Genomic DNA, 19,176 nt, shown 5'->3' on the forward strand with positions numbered 1-19,176 from the left:
TCGAGTCCCGCCCGCGGCAGCGGCGCGGTGAAACAGCCGCAGCTTCACCCATTTCCCACTTATTCTGTGTATTCTCCGCAGCTTCACCCATTTCCCACTTATTCTGTGTATTCTCGCCGAGCAGCTTGCGCTGCTTAGTCCCGGTCGCAGAAGCAGAGGGAAGGCTCCATCCGTGAAACACAGAAATGGTTTGTAATTCAGTTGCCTGTGCCAACAGCCCTGGGGTGTTTTTGCTTTTCCAAACTCAGAGACACACACACAGCACCTGAAGAGGAAATCCCCACCATAACCAATTAAAATGTACTTTATTGGTTTCTCCCCCCCGCACTTCTGGGATTTTTAAAGTGTTAAACACGCGCAATTACAGATCTTTTGAAAACTTATTAGAAAACTTTTATGACAAATACAGGCAATGACCATATCACATAGCACATAAATAGGATACAAATGCAAGAAAAATAAAAACAAGGCTTATTTTTGTCCTCCTCAGAACCATTTAGTGGAAACAATAGGACACCAGAGAGCACATGGACTTTTAGAGACTTGACACACGAAAGACCTGATTTTCCAGAAGGTGCAGGGGAATTTGATGAAGTTGTAGATCTGCAGCTGCTCCTTAGTTGGCTTAAGACAAAGTCAGGATTTCACGCACACCCAGAACTCACATGGCATTTGCACCAAGATCCCAAATGAAGTGACACTGATTTCCTTCAAATTTAGATTGTTTTGGGTCAGTTCTTGGTGGGTATACTCAGGATCAGAAAACCAGGGTAAGAGGAGTAAAGCAACAATAGCATCACACTCACAAATAAAGGTAAGGATCAGGGAATATATAAGAATCAAGTATAAAAAACTAAACCAAACTCATATTTTCTGGTATAAAATTGTTACAAACACTGTGGTTATGCAGGAGATTATCTCTTGTGAGTGTAGAGCCCAGGCACCTACCTCAGTTATTTTCAGCATCACACCAACAGTATGAAAAAATTATTTAAAAAATCCCACAAGCAAAAAACCCCCACATGATCTCCCCAACAGAGAAACCAAGTGAAAAGTGAAGCACGAAGAGAGCTCTTACAAAAATTAACACACTCAAGAAACTTCTGTCAGGTTTTAAGAGCTGAAACCATCATGACCTAACAGGAGGAAAATCTTTTCCATTATACACAAAACCACCTGGTTTTCGGGCTCAGATTATGGTGTAACACTAACCTCCAGCACCAAACCAGTATTGCTGATACCTCACATTTTGATCACATTCCAACATCATTTTATTTTCTCATTCTGCAATAAAAAAATCTCCTAACAGTGACGCTGAAATGCCATCCAGTTTTCTATATCAATACAGCTTTTGAAACAAAGCTCCTTCTGTGTACTTAAAAAAGGTGCAAGGAGAGCATTGCCCTCAGAGGAGAGCGCGAGTGTGGCTGGGGGAGCCCAGAAAAGCACTTTCCCTAAAAACGTTGTCATAGGAAGACTTGAGGAACTGGACGTAGTTCTGCATGCTGCGGTTGGTGCTCTCCGACTGCTCCAGCCGATCCCGCAGGTCCTGGAGGCGGCTTTCGTATCGGCGCTCTGCCTGCACAGGGGAGCACAAAACAGGCTGAGAGGCAGCAACATTCATCCTGTTCATGTTAAACTCTTCCCCCAAAGTGCTGAGGAGAGCCAGAATTAGCACAGCAGATGACATTACCATAGATGGTGCTGTGATATTTATAATTTCTGCTCATTCCCAACTCCATTCAGCAACCCGCTGATAAAAGCAGGAGACAACGTGGCTAATCAGTTGGGATTTTGAAATATATTAGCCTGTAGTTTTGGGGAATTAAAACACACCCTTTTCTGAAAAGCAACTTGACCTGATCCATCAGTCAACAATTCCAAGTAAAACTAAAGCAAGGAAGCAAGGTAAATAGGACATGACAAAAGATTTCCAGTCTTTCTTCTAGAAAAAAATCCTTTCCTCTAGAAGAGAAATTGCATTCTCTCTGATATAGGTGAAATGAAGTTGAAATCTGTCTGTGATACCTGGTGCAAATCTCCTTTTAACACAAGCAAAGTCTGATTCTTTTCTTATACACACATAACTTTACACCAAGTTCACTCACATCATTGTACTCTCACTTGCCTATCACTTACTACACACTCCTGAATTGGACACAGCAGACATGTCCTATGTCACACATACATGGACACACTCAACAGCACATCACATTCAGGCACAGCTCTGCATGACTTCAGCAGCACATCCACAGGATGATTTATGGATTCCATTTGTTGCTCAGGCACCACCAGTACAGCAAGAATATCCCCCACAAGCCACTCACATCCTCTTTGCTCCGATGCAACTGGTTCAGCTCTGTTTTATTCCTGCTCAGCTGGGTCTCCAAATCCAACATCTTGGACTGGGCTGCCCTCTCTCTGGAGACTGCTCGTTCTCGAGCTTGTTCCACCTACACAGAACAACGACTTTGTTAAAGGGTATCTATGGAAGAATATAGTTTCCCTACCCATTGCCCACAAAAGCCCTTTGAAGTTTAACTGACACATTCTCATACATAAGAAGCAGCTCAGTCCTGTGCTTTTTCTCTGTCACAAACCGAGTTCAGTTCTTCGACAGCGCTGACAAACAGCACCAGCACATTACCTGTGTTTCACTGAACACGATCATTTTAATGGGTTTGGTCATAAGCTGAGAAGATATTTTCAGCATTCTCGCTGTTCCCCTTTCACAGCCTGAGTAGCTTTGGGTGAATTCACAAACATGAGAAATTACTCACTTGTCTTTTGGCATCCTCAATGGCCATCTCCAGCTGACGTGCCAGGGAGCTGCACTCACGGCTCTTCTCCTCCAGCCGCAGCTGACACTGGTGGATCGACTCCTCACGTTTTGCTATGACCTGAAGGAATTCTATGTTCTGGGCACTCGTGGACTCTAGTTTTCTAGTTTAAGACAATAAGGGAAGGAAACCTATTCATTTTAAATGGAGTGTGTTTCATTCTGCCTTTTGTCAGGTCATGACTCTCTGGTAACAGATTCTATTCCCCCTTGAAAGGTGAGAGCCTCAAGAAACAGTTCTCCAGTCCTCAAATCAAAATTTCAAAGATTGAAGGACCTACAGAGTACCCATATACCTGCACTTTCTGAGACACTGTCACTAAAATAAATTTATAAACATAGGTAAAAATACTGTAATATCTAGTAACCTCAGAATTGCCAGGCTAAATTGGATAAGGTGCTGGTTTCTCTACTGTCTAAGCCATCATCCTGTCTAACAACATTCACAACAGGTGCTGCTGCAAAAGCATGTAACTCTTAGTGGACAGCTACTGATTAGAGAACCTTGTGGGATAAGCAAATGCACAGAATCCTGGAGGCATGTGGGGAACCAGAACAAGACTGAAGCTGTTTCAATCCCCTGTAAAAACAATGGAAATGGAAGGTTAAAAAAGCAAGAGAGCCTAGTGTTTCTAACCTTTCTAGCTCCTCCACCTTCAAGGTGAGTTGCTTTTTCTCCTCTTGGGCAGATTGATATCTTTCTCTTGTCATCTCCATTTTGTCCCCCTGGAGGCCAATCTAAAAATTACAGGAATTAATTACAGAGTAGTCACTACACACTCATGTCCAACCACCTAAAACATATCCAGCTCTCAGAAGGAAATGTTCTGTTCATAACTTCTAGAGAACTTCAGAAAGGTAACAGTGGATAGAAAAGAACTAAACATCCATTTTGCTGATACTTCCAGTTATGGTCTGGGAAGGTATGGGAAAACTCATCTGTACTGCAAAAGAAAAGCCAGGCCCATGAATTCCTACATGTAGAGCAGCACCTACAATCCAAGCACACACACAAGAACAGCAGCCACAAACATGCCAACAACCCACAAACAGCATCAGAGCCTGAAACACCAGGGAGGTTTATAATACCAAACCAAGCAGACTGAAGTGGTCAGACAGAGATCATGTGTTGTCTTGAGGCACAGCTGTAGATGTCATCCCTGTCTGAAACTGTCCTGCAATACCTGTACAGTCTTTCTGGGAACAAAAACCAGAAACTGGGAAAACAACCTGAAATCAGAGTGATAAAATGGTTGGGCTAGCACCATCAGCAGAAAACCAAAGGACGGAAAGCTGACAAGAGGATGGAGGTAACAGAAGCGAGGGTTGTCATTAGCAAGTACTGCCACGGCTGCTAAGAAGTCCCAGAAAGATTCTGCACCAAGGGATGAGAAACCTTTCAAATATTAAGGAATGCTACCAGCAAAGCCACTAACTTCTTGCACAAAGACATGGCACACACCTTTATTTTGCAGTGCACGTTTAATCTTTTCAATAAGAGACGAGAACAGAGACGAAGTTTGAACCTTGCTGTGATTAGAAATTCATGTTGATTTCACAGGTGAGGTGCGCCCTGGTATGGGTACCTTCTGCCAGTCCCTTACCAGCTGACGGAGTTCTGCAATCATGGTACACAGATCCGTGTTCTTCTTCTCATAACACATGAGCTGCTGATGGCATTGTGCCAGCTGTGCCTCAGTGTACTTCAGGATCTCAGGCAGCTTTTCCAGTTCAGCAAGCTGAGCCTGCAGCTGGTCACGAGTCTGTAATCAAAGAAGAGAATGTGAGAACTTTCAAATGTTCATAAGATCAAGACTAAAAAAATTTCTCAACTTCAACGAAGATTTGTTAGTCCACAACCATGATGACACTTGAGTGGGTATTTTGCCAGTGCTGGAGTTCAAAGCCTAAGGTCTTTTCCTACTCCAAAAGGCTTCCACTTAGGATCTGGCATTCCATATGTATGGCGTAAGAATGAGTATTTTGAATTGTGGGCTTCAATTTTACTGGAAGTACAAGCTCTGCTTTTGTGCTCAGCTATTCCACATCAGATAATGGTGTAACCTACCTAATCCACTATTCTAAACCACTATTTCTGCAGCAAAGGACACACTAAATAATTTATATATCTCCGAAGAATGCCATATAGTCAAAAAAAAGCTGCTAAATGTTCATTCTGCAAAACTTATTGAACAAGTCCTGAGAAAAAACTGATGCAAAAGGCACAGTCAAGATAAGCTTTTTATTTCCTATTTACAGCTGTTTTTCACTAGATTCAGAACACTAAGATCCATGAATGTCTACAATGTATCTTTAGAGGGATAGTTACCTCTTCAAGCTCCTTGTTCATATCATCCTTTACTGTCTCGTTCTCTTTTTCACACTGCTCCAGTCTTGCTGCCAGCTCATCTGCTTCATTTCGGGCCTTCTGTGCCTGGACATTCAAAAAAAGACCCCAGACTTTATCTGTTATATATAGTTTTCAACACATGTGTACAATGCCTTGGAGTAATTGAAACTGCTCCAGTTGGCAACAGCTAAGGCATTACAGAATAAGTCACAGTGGGAGGAGAAAACACCTTTGTGCTGCAGGTTCTGAGACTCACCTGTGCCGTGTAGTTTTCAATCAATGCCTCATAGCTCCTGACAGAGTTCTGGAGATGCTGCAATTCCATCTGTGCTTGGTTCAGCTTGTCCTCCATTGAGTTCAGAGCAGCCTGAAAAAAAGAAAACATTTTCCATTGAGTGCTTGGAAGTACCTGCCATGTGAGCTGTCTAATGTTGTCTAGACTAAGAAAATACAGTTTTGTCCATGCAAGTTGCCAAAACTCTCCAGACTTCAGCAGACTGACAAATTTGCATCAGCAGAGCACAGAGGTTTGGGATGGAAAAAAAGATGTAGGTCACCCACAAGATCACTCATGGTAAAGAACAATAGGAGAAATACGGCAGTCATCTTTTTTGCTCTGGAGATTACCATTCTCTCTGTATGAGCTACAACAGCTGTTTGTTGTCTGGTCAACAGCAAAGGTGTAAGGACAAGATTTAAGATCCCAGCTAAACGAAACAGTAGTTGGAGATACTCCTACCCAAAACATGGAAGAAACACAGTTCTCCCAGTATGTACACTTCCTCTGTTGCCTCCTAACACATTTGCCCTATTACAGTCAGGTTATATGAACTGGTTTGAAACTGTATAGGAGCAATTCATGCAATTTGACTCATGTCCTCAGTAGCCAAGCAAGTTGTTGTAATTACCCCTTCTTTTCCTCCTAGCATTTGCTCTTCAGACCCTTAGAGTCACTAACCTTTAGTCTTTCATTTTCTTTCTTTAAAGAATTGTTGTCTCCATTCATTTGGTGCACTTTAGACATTAAACTGCTGTTTTCTTCCCGTGCCTTTTCCTGGACCTTTGCCAGTTGTTCCAGCAAGTCTGCAACACGGCTGCCACACAGAAAGAAAATGAGTTCCTAAGTGACAAGAAAGAGTAAGGCTCCTAACCTCTGAAAACTAGCTTCAGAAACATGGCTTTTCCCTATCCTTTCATCTTCCTTCTCCAGTCATGTATGCACACCTCTCTGTTACACTGTTTGACTACTTCAATCTTTTTATATCTCCTGGAAATTAACTGGAGTTGTCCCCCTGGAGCTCAAATTAATTGTCTCAAAGATGCACAGGATAAGGATATGCCTCTCTCAACTCATACCTATCTAGTTTTCCCTGCAGCAACAACTGTGCTGCAGTGATACCAACACATTTATTTACCTTCACAACAAAACTAGCATCAACCATACTAGTTATGTCTTTTAATAATTTCTATTCCAGTTATTCAAAAAGATCTCAAAACAAACAAAAAAAATCTTAATTCAAAGAATTACAAAATGGCAAAGAAACAGTTTTAAGGGTCAGCAAACCCTAAAGAGTCTGTCTTTGCTGCGGCAAGTCAGCAGCAAAAGTCACATGTCTCTCTCCACCTCTTCCAATTCTGCTCTAGCCCTTAAGGCAGTGCTGGTTTAGCTTAGTTATTTACAAGCCAAATTAAAACATTCATTTCAATGCTATTATTCAATTAAATTATCCTTGAATTTTGAACTCATCCCCACTCATGCTTCTTTCTCTGCACTGATTTTACTCTAACCTGTTCAGTGTAACAACTTCCAGTTCAAGGTCATCCTTCTCCTTCAGTGCTTTGTTGCAGCGATCCCTCCAGGATTCGAGATTGGCCCGGACCTCAGCAAGGCAGCTGTCCTGTCAGACAAGGGAAATACAAGAGGAAAAAAGTAAGGGAGAAGACAAAATAATCACTGGTGTGAGATACACAGATAATACAAAGAGATGCCCTTAACTTAGGACATGCAGTGAATACAGTGACAGCTGAGCAAACTGGATTTGTTCTAAACTTGGCATAAATGGGCCATAGCATCAAGACAGAAATAAATTTCATCTGTAGAAAGAAGAGACTCTCCCCAGGGCTGCTACCAGAAGTCAACAATTTAAAAGCATGACCTCAAACTAGGCCTCTCCTGTTTCAGCAGGTACCTTTTCTGCTAGCTGGGCAGTCAGTTTCTGCACATACTCCTCATTCCGCTCCGCCCGCTCTTTCTGTGCACGGATCGCTTTCTTCAGGGCATCTTTATCATCATCCCCCTTGACCTTCGTGTCTTTCAGCTGCTCCAGGGCAAGTTCCAGCTGTTCTGTAAGCTTAGCTTCACTCATCTCCAGACTCTGTAGGGGAACAAAACCCACCATATGGATTAATGCCCATATTACACCTGCAAACCCAAAGCAGCAACTAATTTCCTAGAAATGGTGATGAGAACCAGGCACAAATCCCCAGTGTTCAGCCTAGAGGTATTTGCAGTCAGGTTTCACCTACACAATCCTGTCTAAATGCTCAAAGAGATGGCAGCATGACATCTTCCTTTTCTTCCAAGAGTCTTCCTTTCCTCTTTCATAAGCTGCTTTCTAAAATATTGATTTTTCTCCTGACCAAAATAAATAGCGTTTTAATAGTCTTTTGATCAACCTGAGAAAATTATTTTTATTGATAAAATGTATCTATTGAAGCAACGTATAATAATGTTGCTTTATGCAGCTCTTACTAGAACAGATTAAAGCTCCTCTAAACTATTAACACATTTATGTTCCTTGAAACATCAGCCCAACATATGCTAAATATAAAACTCTAATCAAAATAAACCAGGGGAACTTTCTCCTCCTCATTAATACCGTAGAACAGATGAACGAGGGTGATCAAACTGGCACAGCATTTTTCCAAAAATGCAAATTAAATAGTTTCAGTTTGTCTTGATGCTTGACTAAACCAAAGCAATCTTTTCAATAATTACAGAGTAACTAACTTAGGAAAAAGAAAATCTAATTAATGCACATAGACCTTAAGGCTAAGATTTTGCTTCATGCCTCAAATGTGAAATGTGATTTCTCTTTTCTTACTTAATTTGAAAATCATGCTGTGTGTTAATGGCATAAACATCACCAGCCAATATTTCAGTCAACCAGACTTTGTAAGAAGCTTGTGTTACTCCCCTTGTGAGTGATTTCAGTCCATGGGAGCAAAGGAAGAGACAATCCCCAGGGAGCAGTCCAGACATACCTGCACCTGTGCAGCCAGACGGCCATTCTCAACTTCTTTGCTCCGCAGCTGGGTTTGTAAATGGGCTTTCATAGATTCCATAGCTCTGGAGAGTTCAAATGCTTTCTTTGCCTGTTCCTAGATAAGCAGGAACAAGACAAACATGTTTTTACTCAACAAGCTAATAAAAGGAACACTTTATAATATGCAGGAGGAATCTCAGATTTCTTCACTGAATGATCTCCAGCCACCACCACCTCCAGACACCCTCACAGCCCTTCTAGTCCAGCAAAAAGGGACCTAATGAACAGTCATTTATCTTACAACACGTGTGAATGACGGGCCTGAAAGTTATGTTCTAGGGCAAAACATTCTTCGTATCTGACCTCTTCACTGCATTCCCACTTTACCTCATAAACTAAGGAGCATATTAGAATTTGCCATTGGGAACCAACCAGACATTAAACAGAATGTTAATTCAGTGCCCAAGCAAAGAGAATTCTACCAATCTATCCTTGTGAGAGGTCTTATTAGCAGAATATGGAACCCACAATGATGTGGGAGTTGGTATCTGCCTAGTTTTATAAGCAAGCCAGTCATCTGATCTCAAAATAGTGGTCTATAAACAACCTCATCTTTTGGACTGCCTGTGGTTTTACAGAACTGGAAAGTAAGGAAGTGAGGGAAAAACAGAAAAACAAAATTACCTTTTCTGCCACTATTTGAACTGTGAGGCTTTCCACTTCCTTTTCTTTTCCCTGAAGCTTGATCTGAAGTTGCTGGAAAAACAAACAGCACGAAGATGTTCAATAAAAAACAAATTTAGGATGGCAGGTGGAAGGCAAGAGGTGCAACTGCCTCCCTGTCAAGACCACCTGATCTGTGGCACAGTCTGTTATCCACAACAGCATCCTCATCCCCAGAAAAACAGGTTTCATTCTACTCAAGCAGGAAGCAAAAGGGATACACATACATTTGTACAACAGGACACAGGATACCCAGTCAGGACCATATATACTCTACAGCCTAAAAAGGGCATTTATCTGTATCTCACAGCATGTTTTATAACCTCTGGCAAGGCAAGACCTCTTGTCTCAGTTTACAGAGAAGGAAATGAACAGAAACTGGCACAAGGTAACTCATTCAGTGACAGAGCCTAATACACAGAGTTATCCCCATTCTAAGACCCCGTATTTCAAAGGCAACGAGAATCTACCTACTCTGACTTTCAGGTTTAACAACCTGAAATGCAGGTTGTTAACCAGAGGAGCAATGTAGTGGCTCTGATTACCTCAAAAACTAAAATAATACCTCAAAAACTAAAATAATTTTTTTATTGAAATAAAAGGCACTACTGTAAGATTTGACAGTGGAATATCAGACAAAGAAGGTTTGTCATTTTAGATCTCTCTGCGGTATCATAAAAGGAAAGAGAGATTGTGGTTTACTTACCATGTTCTCTGCATCTGAGTCAGCCAACCTTTTCAGCAGTGCTGCTTGCCGATCCAGTACCTTCTGGGAATCTTTCTACAAAATAAATGCATGAGAAAAATTGTTAACTAAAAAGTAAGTTTTATACAGGTTCTTAAAATGGAACTTGGAAAATCAATTATTTCCTCCCAGTTGCAGCAGAAATTCTTAGAAGATATCCAGAAACATCACATTTGCTAAACATTTCACATATCATTATCCATCTCAGAAAGCTTTTCCGCTTCCCAGTCAAAGATTAAAATAAAAAGCATGATGGCAATGTAAGATCATTCTGGACTCTCCCACTACTCAGGGAAAGTCATGTGGAAGAATTCAGACCTATTATCCAGCCTCACTGGTGGATGAGGTAACTGTTACCATCAGCTTACTTTTAGTGAAATGGAATATAAACTACAGAAAGAACAGAAACTTAATTTTTCTATTGCTCATACAAGCAATAGCGAATTGTTCTGTACATGTAGCACAGAATTGTTTCTAATTTCTCTGTTGTTGCCCTCAAAGCCTACAAAATCAAAGTTCTGAATATCCTTAGGTTCTCATTAGCTGAGATAAAGTCCTCAGACTGCAGGCAACCCAAGTGCAGCAGCAGTGTTTGAGACCAGCAGGATCATCAGATATAGCTGCATCCAGAGGAGACAGCTGGCAACACAGCAGTACCTGAACCTTTTAATACAGCTGAAGACTTAGAGGCTCTACCATCCTCAGAGCAGAAAAGCCAGTCTTACTCTATGAATTAGGCAGAGATAAAGAAAAAAACACAAATAAAAACTATCCAACATTTATGGGTTGACAGGGTCTACTGCAGGGCTGGGGAGAAGAGTTGAAAGATTTCAAACTCAAAATTCTCTTCCAGCCCATGAGACAACACAGCCTCCTGTAATCAGCCAGGTTCCATACACAGCAGTTCTCACCTCCCGGGACTGCTGCTCTGCAAGAAGTTCTCGGAGTGTCCGGTTGGTTTCTTCAAAGGTGCTCAATTTCTGGAGCAGAAGCTCTTTTTGTCTTGTTAGAGCATTTATATCTGTGCTGCTCACATGTTTCTCCTAAAGGAAAAACATTAAACAAACAAAAGCCAAATAAACAAATAAACAAATAAACAAGAAAAACAAACCACAACTCAAACAACCAAACCAACAAAACAAACAAAAGGAAATAATTGTTCACTTGTGTGCAGAAGGTACCTGGAAGCAAATGCCCTACTTTAAAACTAAATCAGCAAACACCTTAAGGATGTTGAATCCTTCCACTTTTCCTTAGGCTTTGCTGGCTTAGCAACTATAACATTACTTTTTTAACACAGCCATATAACAGGACAATGTAGTAAAGGCGAGAACAAAAAGGGACACATACAACATTAAGTCGCCCAATGGTATTTTTCAGGGCGTGGATCTGTCTGGCAGCTGCTGCTCCATCCCTTTCTGCTTCATTCAGCTTGGTCACCAAACACTCCTTCTCCTGCTGCAAGCACTCCTTCTGCAGCCTGCAAGGAGAATTCAGTCATCAGAGAAACGAGAAGCTTTGGCAGCTATACCAGCCACTATTGATATAGAGTTGATTGGGTTAAAATTAGTAAAAAGCCCAAATCAGAGGATAAAAGCTCTAAACAAAAACTGCTTAAGATTTACCTTCTTTCAGTGTGGAAGCTGTTTTGAGATAAGGCAGTAAGCAGAAACCAGGAGCTTGCTGAGATCACAGATATGAAATTTAGAGGGGACAAATAAGGCTTATATCAAAACTGCACACAATGCTGTGCTTTTCCTGGGCACTTATGTCACACCAGAAATAAGACTCCAAATAGCCAAATAAAAACCAGAAAAGCACACCAAGACATGCAGCTCAATGTTTTTAGCCAGCACTTGTAATCTCAGAAGCATTCACAGAGTTTTCTGAAAAAGGAATACAAAGTATTAACTTCCAAGTGATCTTAAGGGAAAAAAAAATAAATCTAACTCTCCTAAAACATTAATGTCCCCCTGGAGACACGACCTTCACTAATTCTTTAGATACAAAGCAGATGCAAAAATGTCAGACTTACAGACCTTCACAATCACTAAGAAAAAAGCCCATGATTCAGTCCCCTCAGGGGCTGTCACTCCTGGCTCTGTATAATTTTTACAAAGGTCAAAAATCCTCCTCTAGTTTTCAGCTCCATGTTTATTCATTTACTGTTCTATCAATATCATCAAAATTCAAGCAGAATCCCTTAATCTTCAAAATACTAATTGCTAATATTGCTAGTCTGACCCTCCACACAAGCCAGCTGCTCTCAGGTTCCTCTCAAATTAGTTTTTTTTTCCCATTCCATAAATCATGCAGCTACTGCAATCTTGAGTCTCCCTTCTAAAAGGTGACAAAAAATCCAAGTGCATCAGTTCTTCAGCAGCAGCTACAACCTCAAATCATGTCAGCAATAAAGGTGCGAGGTGCCTGTGGATACCACTAGTGCAGGAACAGTGAGAAGTGAAGATTTCTTACATAGTTAGGTCCTTCTCCTCCTTTATGCGCTCGATGTTGCGCCGGAGCCGCGTGTTCTCATTCTCTGTTTCTACCAGCTCTTGTGTGACCTCATTCAGTTCTTCCTTCTGCTCTTCCAGGAGACGCTTTGTCAGTTGTTCCTGTTCATCCATTTGCTGCATCTTAACCTGAAGATATTGGAATGAAACTTAAACCAGAGGCCTTGGAAGTGATACACAGAATCCATATCCCAAATCAGTGAATCATTCAGGGTCAATCAACTTATTCAAAGTATAAAAAAAATTAAGTATATCCTCCCAGGTGACAAGTGACAGGACATGAGGAAATGGCCTCAAGCTGTGTCAGGGGATGTTCAGGTTGGACATCAGGAGGAATTTCTTCACAGAAAGGGTTGTCAGGTATTGGAAAGGGCTGCCCAAGGAGGTGGTGGAACCACCATCCCTGGAGGTATTCAAGGAACAACTTGACACGGCACTCAGTGATCTGCTTTATTTAACAAGGTGCTGATGGATCAAAGGTTGGATTCGATGATCCTGGAGGTCTTTTCCAACCTTTAACAAGTTCATGTGCCAAATCCTGCACTTTGGCCACAACAACCCCCTGCAGTGCTACAAGCTGGGGACAAGTGTGGCTGGACAGTGGTCAGGCAGAAAGGGACCTTGGGGTACTGGTCCACTGAACATGAGCCAGCAGTGTGCCCTGGTGGCCAAGAAGGCAAATGGCCCCTGGCCTGTATCAGGAATAGTGTGACCAGCAGGAGCAGGGAGGTCATTGTTCCCCTGTACTCAGCACTGGTGAGGCTACACCTCAAGTGCTATGTCCAATTCTGGGCCCTCTGATTGGGAAGGACATTGAGACACTTGAGCGCATCCAGAGGAGGGCAACAATGCTGGTGAGGGGCCTGGAACACAAACCCTATGAAGAACAACTGAGGGAGCTGGGGTTGTTTAGCCTGGAAAAAAGGAGGTTCAGGGGAGACCTTATCACTCACTACAACTCCCTGAAAGGTGTGTGTAGTCAGGTGGGAGTCAGTCTCTTCTCCCAGGCAACCAGTGACAGGAGAAAACACAGGCTTAAGCTACTCCAGGGGAAGTTTAGGTTAGACATCAAGAAAAAAGTATTCACTGAAAGAGTGATTGGGCACTGGAATCATCTGCCCAGGGAGATGGTGGAGTCACCATCCCTGGACGTGTTTAGAAAAAGACTGGACATGGCACTCAGTGCCGTGGTTTGGTTGCTGAGGAGGTGTTAAGGTCATAGGTTGGACTTGGTGATCTCAAAGGTCTTTCCAATCCAGTTCATTCTTTGATTCTAAAGTTGATTTTTGTTTTATAACCATTCAAGTAATTCCATGACATTTCGTAGCATGAATAAAATGGAAAATGCTTGATGTAAGAATCTACTTGACTCAAATCCTATTCTTATTTACTGATTTGATATCCATGTAGTTTTGAGTAAAATAATAATACAATATTTGCTCTGTGTGTTTATGTCAAAAATGCAGTTTACCCCCACCATGATGCATCTTATGAGACCTGGGAACATCTCCCACATATTTTTTAAGTGGTGTCAGGTACATAAGAGCCTATTTATCTGGAAGACACAACACCATTGGGTAGCACACTTTTGAAACCGAATCAGAAGAAACAGTCTTATTGAATATGGGGATTTTTTTACAATAAAACATCAATGCATTGTATTTTTCACTTTCTGGAGTCATCAGTTTTCAGATTTTGGGCTTGGGCGGGAGAGATTATTTGGAAACTAAAGCACAGCAATACCCTATTAAATTAATAATATTTTGAAATATTTCATAGTGTGGCTAAATGAATTTCTCAGCAGGACAGTTCAGCCGTTCTAAACAATTCAGACTGATTTTCAAACATGCTACCAACAGCCTGGGTAGCTTTCCATTGCACCAAGACCTGCCTCCAGCCTCCTCTTGTCAAAGGATCAGCTACAAGCTCCAGTCAACAGGTCTTTCCACTGTCTCCTCACCTCTTGCTTCAGTGTTCCCACCATATTCATCAGGCTATCTAGCTTCTTTTCATATTTGTTAATCTTGCAGCAAGCGGGATCATCGTCATCCGTGGAGAGGTCACTGAGGCGCAGTACTGACTGCATCCTTTCAGACTCAGGATTGGATGTAGCTTCACGGCGTTCAGCTGATTCCTACCAGAGAATAAAGAGTATAATATTTTTAGTATAACATTATAAATACCATTCTAAAGCTAATATTGCCACAAAACAGAGACTGGGTCACATCACTGCAGCAAGGCTAGCAAAGGAAAAAACATTTACAAACAGTTCTTTCATTTCCATCTGGGAAAGGTCAAGAATGCAGAAGAGTACAACGAAAAAGAATAGAAACTAATGAAAGCTCAAATCCTCACCTAGGAAGTGCCAGGAATACAACAGGCAAAACTATCAACTCTTGAGAAAGGAAATACGACACAATGCTACACAAATGCTGCATGCTTTGGAAGACAATGAGACCAGCAGTCCCTCGCTGAGATTCCAGATGAGATCTTGAAGGGCACTACTAAAATCACAATAAAGAAATGAATGTGTCTGACTTCTAGAGACACAAAGGCGTGGCCACAGGCTGTTTATAAATTCTCACTTTTTCTGTATGAAAAAGTGAAAAAGATTTATAGAAGACACTTCAAATAGATGGTAAGTGACAGCAGCCTTCTTTCAGATCTGTCTACCTCTCTCACTACACAAATGCTCTCTTCAACCTTGGCTAAACCTCAAAGTTTGTTTGAAAGAGCACAACCAGCTGTACCTCCCATTTCAAGATGGTATCACGGGTACTTGTTTTGCCTGGGGGAATCCAAGGGGCCTTAGTTTTCACCCGCACAGCTCGCACACCATCCCCTTTTGATTTCTGTTTCTGCTTTTGCTAAAGAAAGAGAAAATAAAATAATTATAGACCCTTGAAGAACCATTTGTAATTTTTTAGTGCTGCAAAACCAAACAAAAGATCATTTATACAGAACCATCAGTAGTGTTTCACAGGATGAATCAGATGAGATGAGGTAGCAGCCACCAAAGGAAGCTGACACCAGCCAGAAGAAAAAGTTATTGCACTCTCAGCTGACAGGATGGCTGGATGTAGGACCTGACAAATGGCTGGGAGATCCCTTTTCCATCCCAGATTCACGTCACAAAAAAGCAGCTATACCATTTGACACCGTGATTGATTTTGGAAAGCCCTGGTAGTGTTTCCCCCACTCTGCAGTCAACTAGAAGATCCACATTTATTTGTATTGAACTTGAGCTGCTCTAACTGAAGGATAGTTAAAGTGTTTTTGTACAATTCTAACCTTAGAGAAAAATCAGATGCTGTAAACATTCCCTACTGGCATTAATAGGATGCATTATTTTCACTGTTATTCTATCCCATCATGAAATTTGCCATTAGCAACAAACAGAATTAACAGAAGACTTCTAACAGGATTCTGCAGGATAAGGAAGATGAGACAGCAACTTCCATCAACTTTTTAGAACAACTTTCCATAAATATCCAGCAACAGAAGAGGGTATGGAATAGCTAGAACCTCAGCTTCAGTTTTGCCTTGTGGCTCCTGTGGGTAAGGCTGGGAAGAGATCCTCTGCTGTGGAGCTTAGTGTGCAGAGAATGTCCTTAATGCCAGAAGATGGTCTGAACCCAAATTCTTTTTCTAAGCACATTTATTTTAATGCAATCAAGATGCTACTTGAAATGCCTAAGTATTACCTCTCCTCAAAGCCTTCCTCCAAAACCAGATAGGAAGCCAAATAGAAAACATTATCAGGACACAGATCCAAGAAATAAAAGGAAAAAAATCCTCCAAATGATATCACACTGGAAACAACATTTCTTAAGTCAGCTTGAAAAACAATCCCGTATCATATCAAAATCATCTTTCAACAAATCAACATAGCAAATGTGTCACTGCAAATTCACCACTGAATATGAAATGAAGTCTCACAGCTCTAACACAACAGCAGAACAGACCTGGAAGATTTTTTGATGCTTCTAGGGCCATTCACCTTCTCTTTGTAGCCCTTACAATGAACCAGGTACACACTCCTACCTGGCATTTTGCAGGTGTGGTTTTCTGCCCCTTTTTAATATGGACATGGACAGGGGTGTTTTCATCCACATGGACGTGCAAAGGGGGAGATGAAGAATGGTTCTTCATGGCTCTTCTCCCACAAATGGGAAAGGGAAATACAATGAAGGGAAACCTGTGAATAAGGAAACTGGAAATAAAAACATTTCCTTCAGTGTTCAGAGAGGAACAGCGGCCAGCCTTGGTTAACATATGAGCTTTTTATCAGTAGCATCTGCCATTCTGCTCACTGTTCTTCTGTAAAGCCAGGATTAACACAAACAATTCCTCTGCTTCCAGTATTTTCTGTTTTTAACCTGGTTATTGAAGATCAAACACAGCTGGATTGATAGCAGATGTCTGTAAGAATCATTGAAGTTGAGAGTCTTTGAGCAAGCGAGCAAATCAAGGGTTCCCATAATCAACAAAATCTGATTACAAAGAGAAATTTGAAGCAGGGAGGAGAATTAATTTAACAGTTAAGAAAAAACATCAGGAAATCATCAGACCACTCCATCCTAGAACCCTGAACCTCTATGTTCCATCCTTCATATATGCTTAACTTTGAGTGTCTTTTCTAAGCTTAAATCCTTAAAAGCCATTGCATCACAGCATTTCTTTAATCTCCACAGAAACACACAACCATAACCTGAAAACAACACAGAAAAGCCTAGAGACACAAGGTCAAAGTCATCATCTTGGAGCTTGATGCCTCAGTTGATGTAAAAGAATGATGCAATTACAAATCTTACTTACACAAAGCCACCAGCAGGACTAATTTGATTCTGGCAGAAAGGGTATTGTCAGCTTAGGTAAAGTTACTTACAGATACTTTCAAGCCTTTGAGTTTTCTGGACACGTTCTTGGGTGCAGCTTCTTCATTGACAGAAGAGATACACCTGATACAGAAATAATAAAATTATTAAGAGGAAAAGGTGTCATTTTCTGAACATCCTCTTCCTTCTAATTTAAGGGAATACCAAGGCTTAAACACATCAAGTGTGTGATCAAAGTGCATGAACCCAAACAACAAAAGTTGGTGTGTCCTAGCTTCCCCTGTAAAGCACCAGATGAGGGAAGGACAGAGACTACAATTCCTAACATATTGACAATGGAGATTGTTTTAAACAGTGGAAACGTTTTGTACAATTACATGATGGCACTATTCACTTACAAACTTTCAAATTCTAGCTGCAATTTTTAAGGAACACAGCAGTACTTCCATTAATTCCGGAAGAAGACACAGCTTTCTGAAGGAACAGGATTCCCCAGCTTCCAGCTATGAACAACTCCAAACACTGCTGGGTGTTTTAATCACCTTTTTTCCAAGGAAGGGCTAAGCTCTCCCCGGTCCCAACACTGATAGAGCTCTTGAATCACCACGAGTGACAATCAAACGCTGTCACGGCCCCTCCCTTAGCAACAAGGCTCACTCCCAAGTTCCAATTCCTCCTGCAATCTCTGGAGGTTTTCCAAGGAATCTGTGGCCACCTCAGTGCGGCAGAGACGCGGTCCGGGGGTCGTGTGCCGCTCGCAGCTCTGAGGGCAGGGCAGGCCTTCAGCCAGCAGGGCCCGGCAGCTCCCAACGCCCGCCCGCCCCGCGCCGTTACCCGAGCGCGATGGCTCCCGCTGGCCTCGCAGCAGGAAGGAGCCCGAGTGGCAGGGAGGAAGGAACAATTCCCGGGATTCGGACACCCACACGGTGAGGGGACGCACAAATGCTGAGGAAGCGTAGGGAAATGCACCCTAAAGGGCGAGGGGACGCCCACACGGTGAGAGGGCACGCCACAGGACGAGCCCGAGCCACCGCCCTCCCGTCCCCCTCCGCGCTGCCCTGCCCCGCCCGGGCCCGGCGCTCTCACCAGGTGGGCGCGTGCGGAGTTCGGAGCCATTTCATCTCTCCATCAGCGCGGCGGCAGGTGCAGGGGCGCCCGTGGCCCGAGTTCTGGGGTTGATTCCCGCACCACGGGCAGGAGGTGCGGCCACAGGGCCGCCGCCGCCGCCGCGCCGCCCGCGGCTCCACCATTGGGCGATTCGAATGGCCCTGAGCGGCGGTAACCGCCCCCGGTAACCGTCCGCGGCTCCATGCGGCCGGCGCGAGCGGCCCCGGGAGCCGCCGGCCGCGCAACCTCCAGCGCGGCGCCCGGGCAGCCGGTGCCCATCCGTACAGAAATGGGCAGGTCTGAAAAGAGGATGAAATAACTGGATTATTAAGTCAATTCTCTTGGCGTTGCCTTTGAGATGAGTTTTACTGTCTTAAAGGTGACCAGAATTGTGCACACAGCCACTTTTACTGTAAATTGTTAAGCAGTCCCCAACACAAGGACATGGAAATGTTGGAGAAGACCACGAAGTTGATAAGGGGACTGAAGCACCTTCCCTACGAAGACAGGTTGAGAGAGCTGGGGCTCTTCATCATGGAAAACAGAAAGGTCGTGTGGAAACCTCAGAGCACCTTCCAGGATCTGAAGGGGGCTATAGAAAAACCAGAGAGTGACTCTTCATCAGGAACTATGGTGATATGACTTTGGTGAAAATGGAAAGAGGGGAAATTTAGGTTATATGCTAGGGAGAAATTCTTCCCTGTGAAGGCGGTGAGACACAGGCAAAAGTTGCCCAGGGAGGTTGTGGATGCCCCAACCCTGGCAGCACTCAAAGCCAGATTGAATAAGGCCTTG

The 19,176-nt window shown here is 42.6% G+C and overlaps 1 protein-coding gene across 4 annotated transcripts; it reads right to left on the bottom strand.

The window, feature by feature from the left end:
- Positions 1-72: 72 nt before the first annotated feature.
- On the bottom strand, positions 73-18,424 carry ODF2 (outer dense fiber of sperm tails 2). Of its 4 annotated transcripts, none has more exons than XM_058853824.1 (21): positions 18,361-18,424; positions 17,325-17,397; positions 16,481-16,634; positions 15,187-15,303; positions 14,397-14,570; positions 12,399-12,565; positions 11,274-11,403; positions 10,835-10,966; positions 9,885-9,959; positions 9,140-9,211; positions 8,454-8,570; positions 7,379-7,564; positions 6,978-7,087; positions 6,148-6,283; positions 5,446-5,556; positions 5,169-5,273; positions 4,444-4,602; positions 3,477-3,577; positions 2,781-2,943; positions 2,328-2,453; positions 73-1,579 (listed from the first exon to the last, which is right to left on the bottom strand). In XM_058853824.1, exons 3-21 carry the CDS (start codon positions 16,586-16,588, stop codon positions 1,406-1,408), a joined length of 2,463 nt encoding a protein of 820 aa, XP_058709807.1. In that variant the 5' UTR covers positions 16,589-16,634; positions 17,325-17,397; positions 18,361-18,424; the 3' UTR covers positions 73-1,405. The 4 variants fall into 4 exon arrangements, 3 of the variants coding, with proteins under 3 accessions (XP_058709807.1, XP_058709808.1, XP_058709809.1); XM_058853825.1 differs by having other exon boundaries at positions 16,481-16,649; positions 18,361-18,409; XM_058853826.1 differs by lacking the exons at positions 73-1,579; positions 2,328-2,453; positions 3,477-3,577 and having other exon boundaries at positions 2,810-3,419.
- Between the last annotated feature and the right edge of the window lie 752 nt (positions 18,425-19,176).

Source organism: Poecile atricapillus, chromosome 20 (assembly GCF_030490865.1).
Source record: "Poecile atricapillus isolate bPoeAtr1 chromosome 20, bPoeAtr1.hap1, whole genome shotgun sequence".
Taxonomy (NCBI): Eukaryota; Metazoa; Chordata; class Aves; order Passeriformes; family Paridae; genus Poecile; species Poecile atricapillus.

Excerpts from the sequence above, each read along its gene's own strand:
- ODF2 (XM_058853824.1), bottom strand. The coding sequence starts at position 16,588 with ATGAAGAACCATTCTTCATCTCCCCCTTTGCACGTCCATGTGGATGAA. Across the intron at positions 3,578-4,443 it reads TTGCAGAACTCCGTCAGCTG|ATTGGCCTCCAGGGGGACAA; the intron begins GTAAGGGACTGG and ends TGTAATTTTTAG. Across the intron at positions 2,944-3,476 it reads AAGGTGGAGGAGCTAGAAAG|AAAACTAGAGTCCACGAGTG; the intron begins GTTAGAAACACT and ends GTCTTAAACTAG.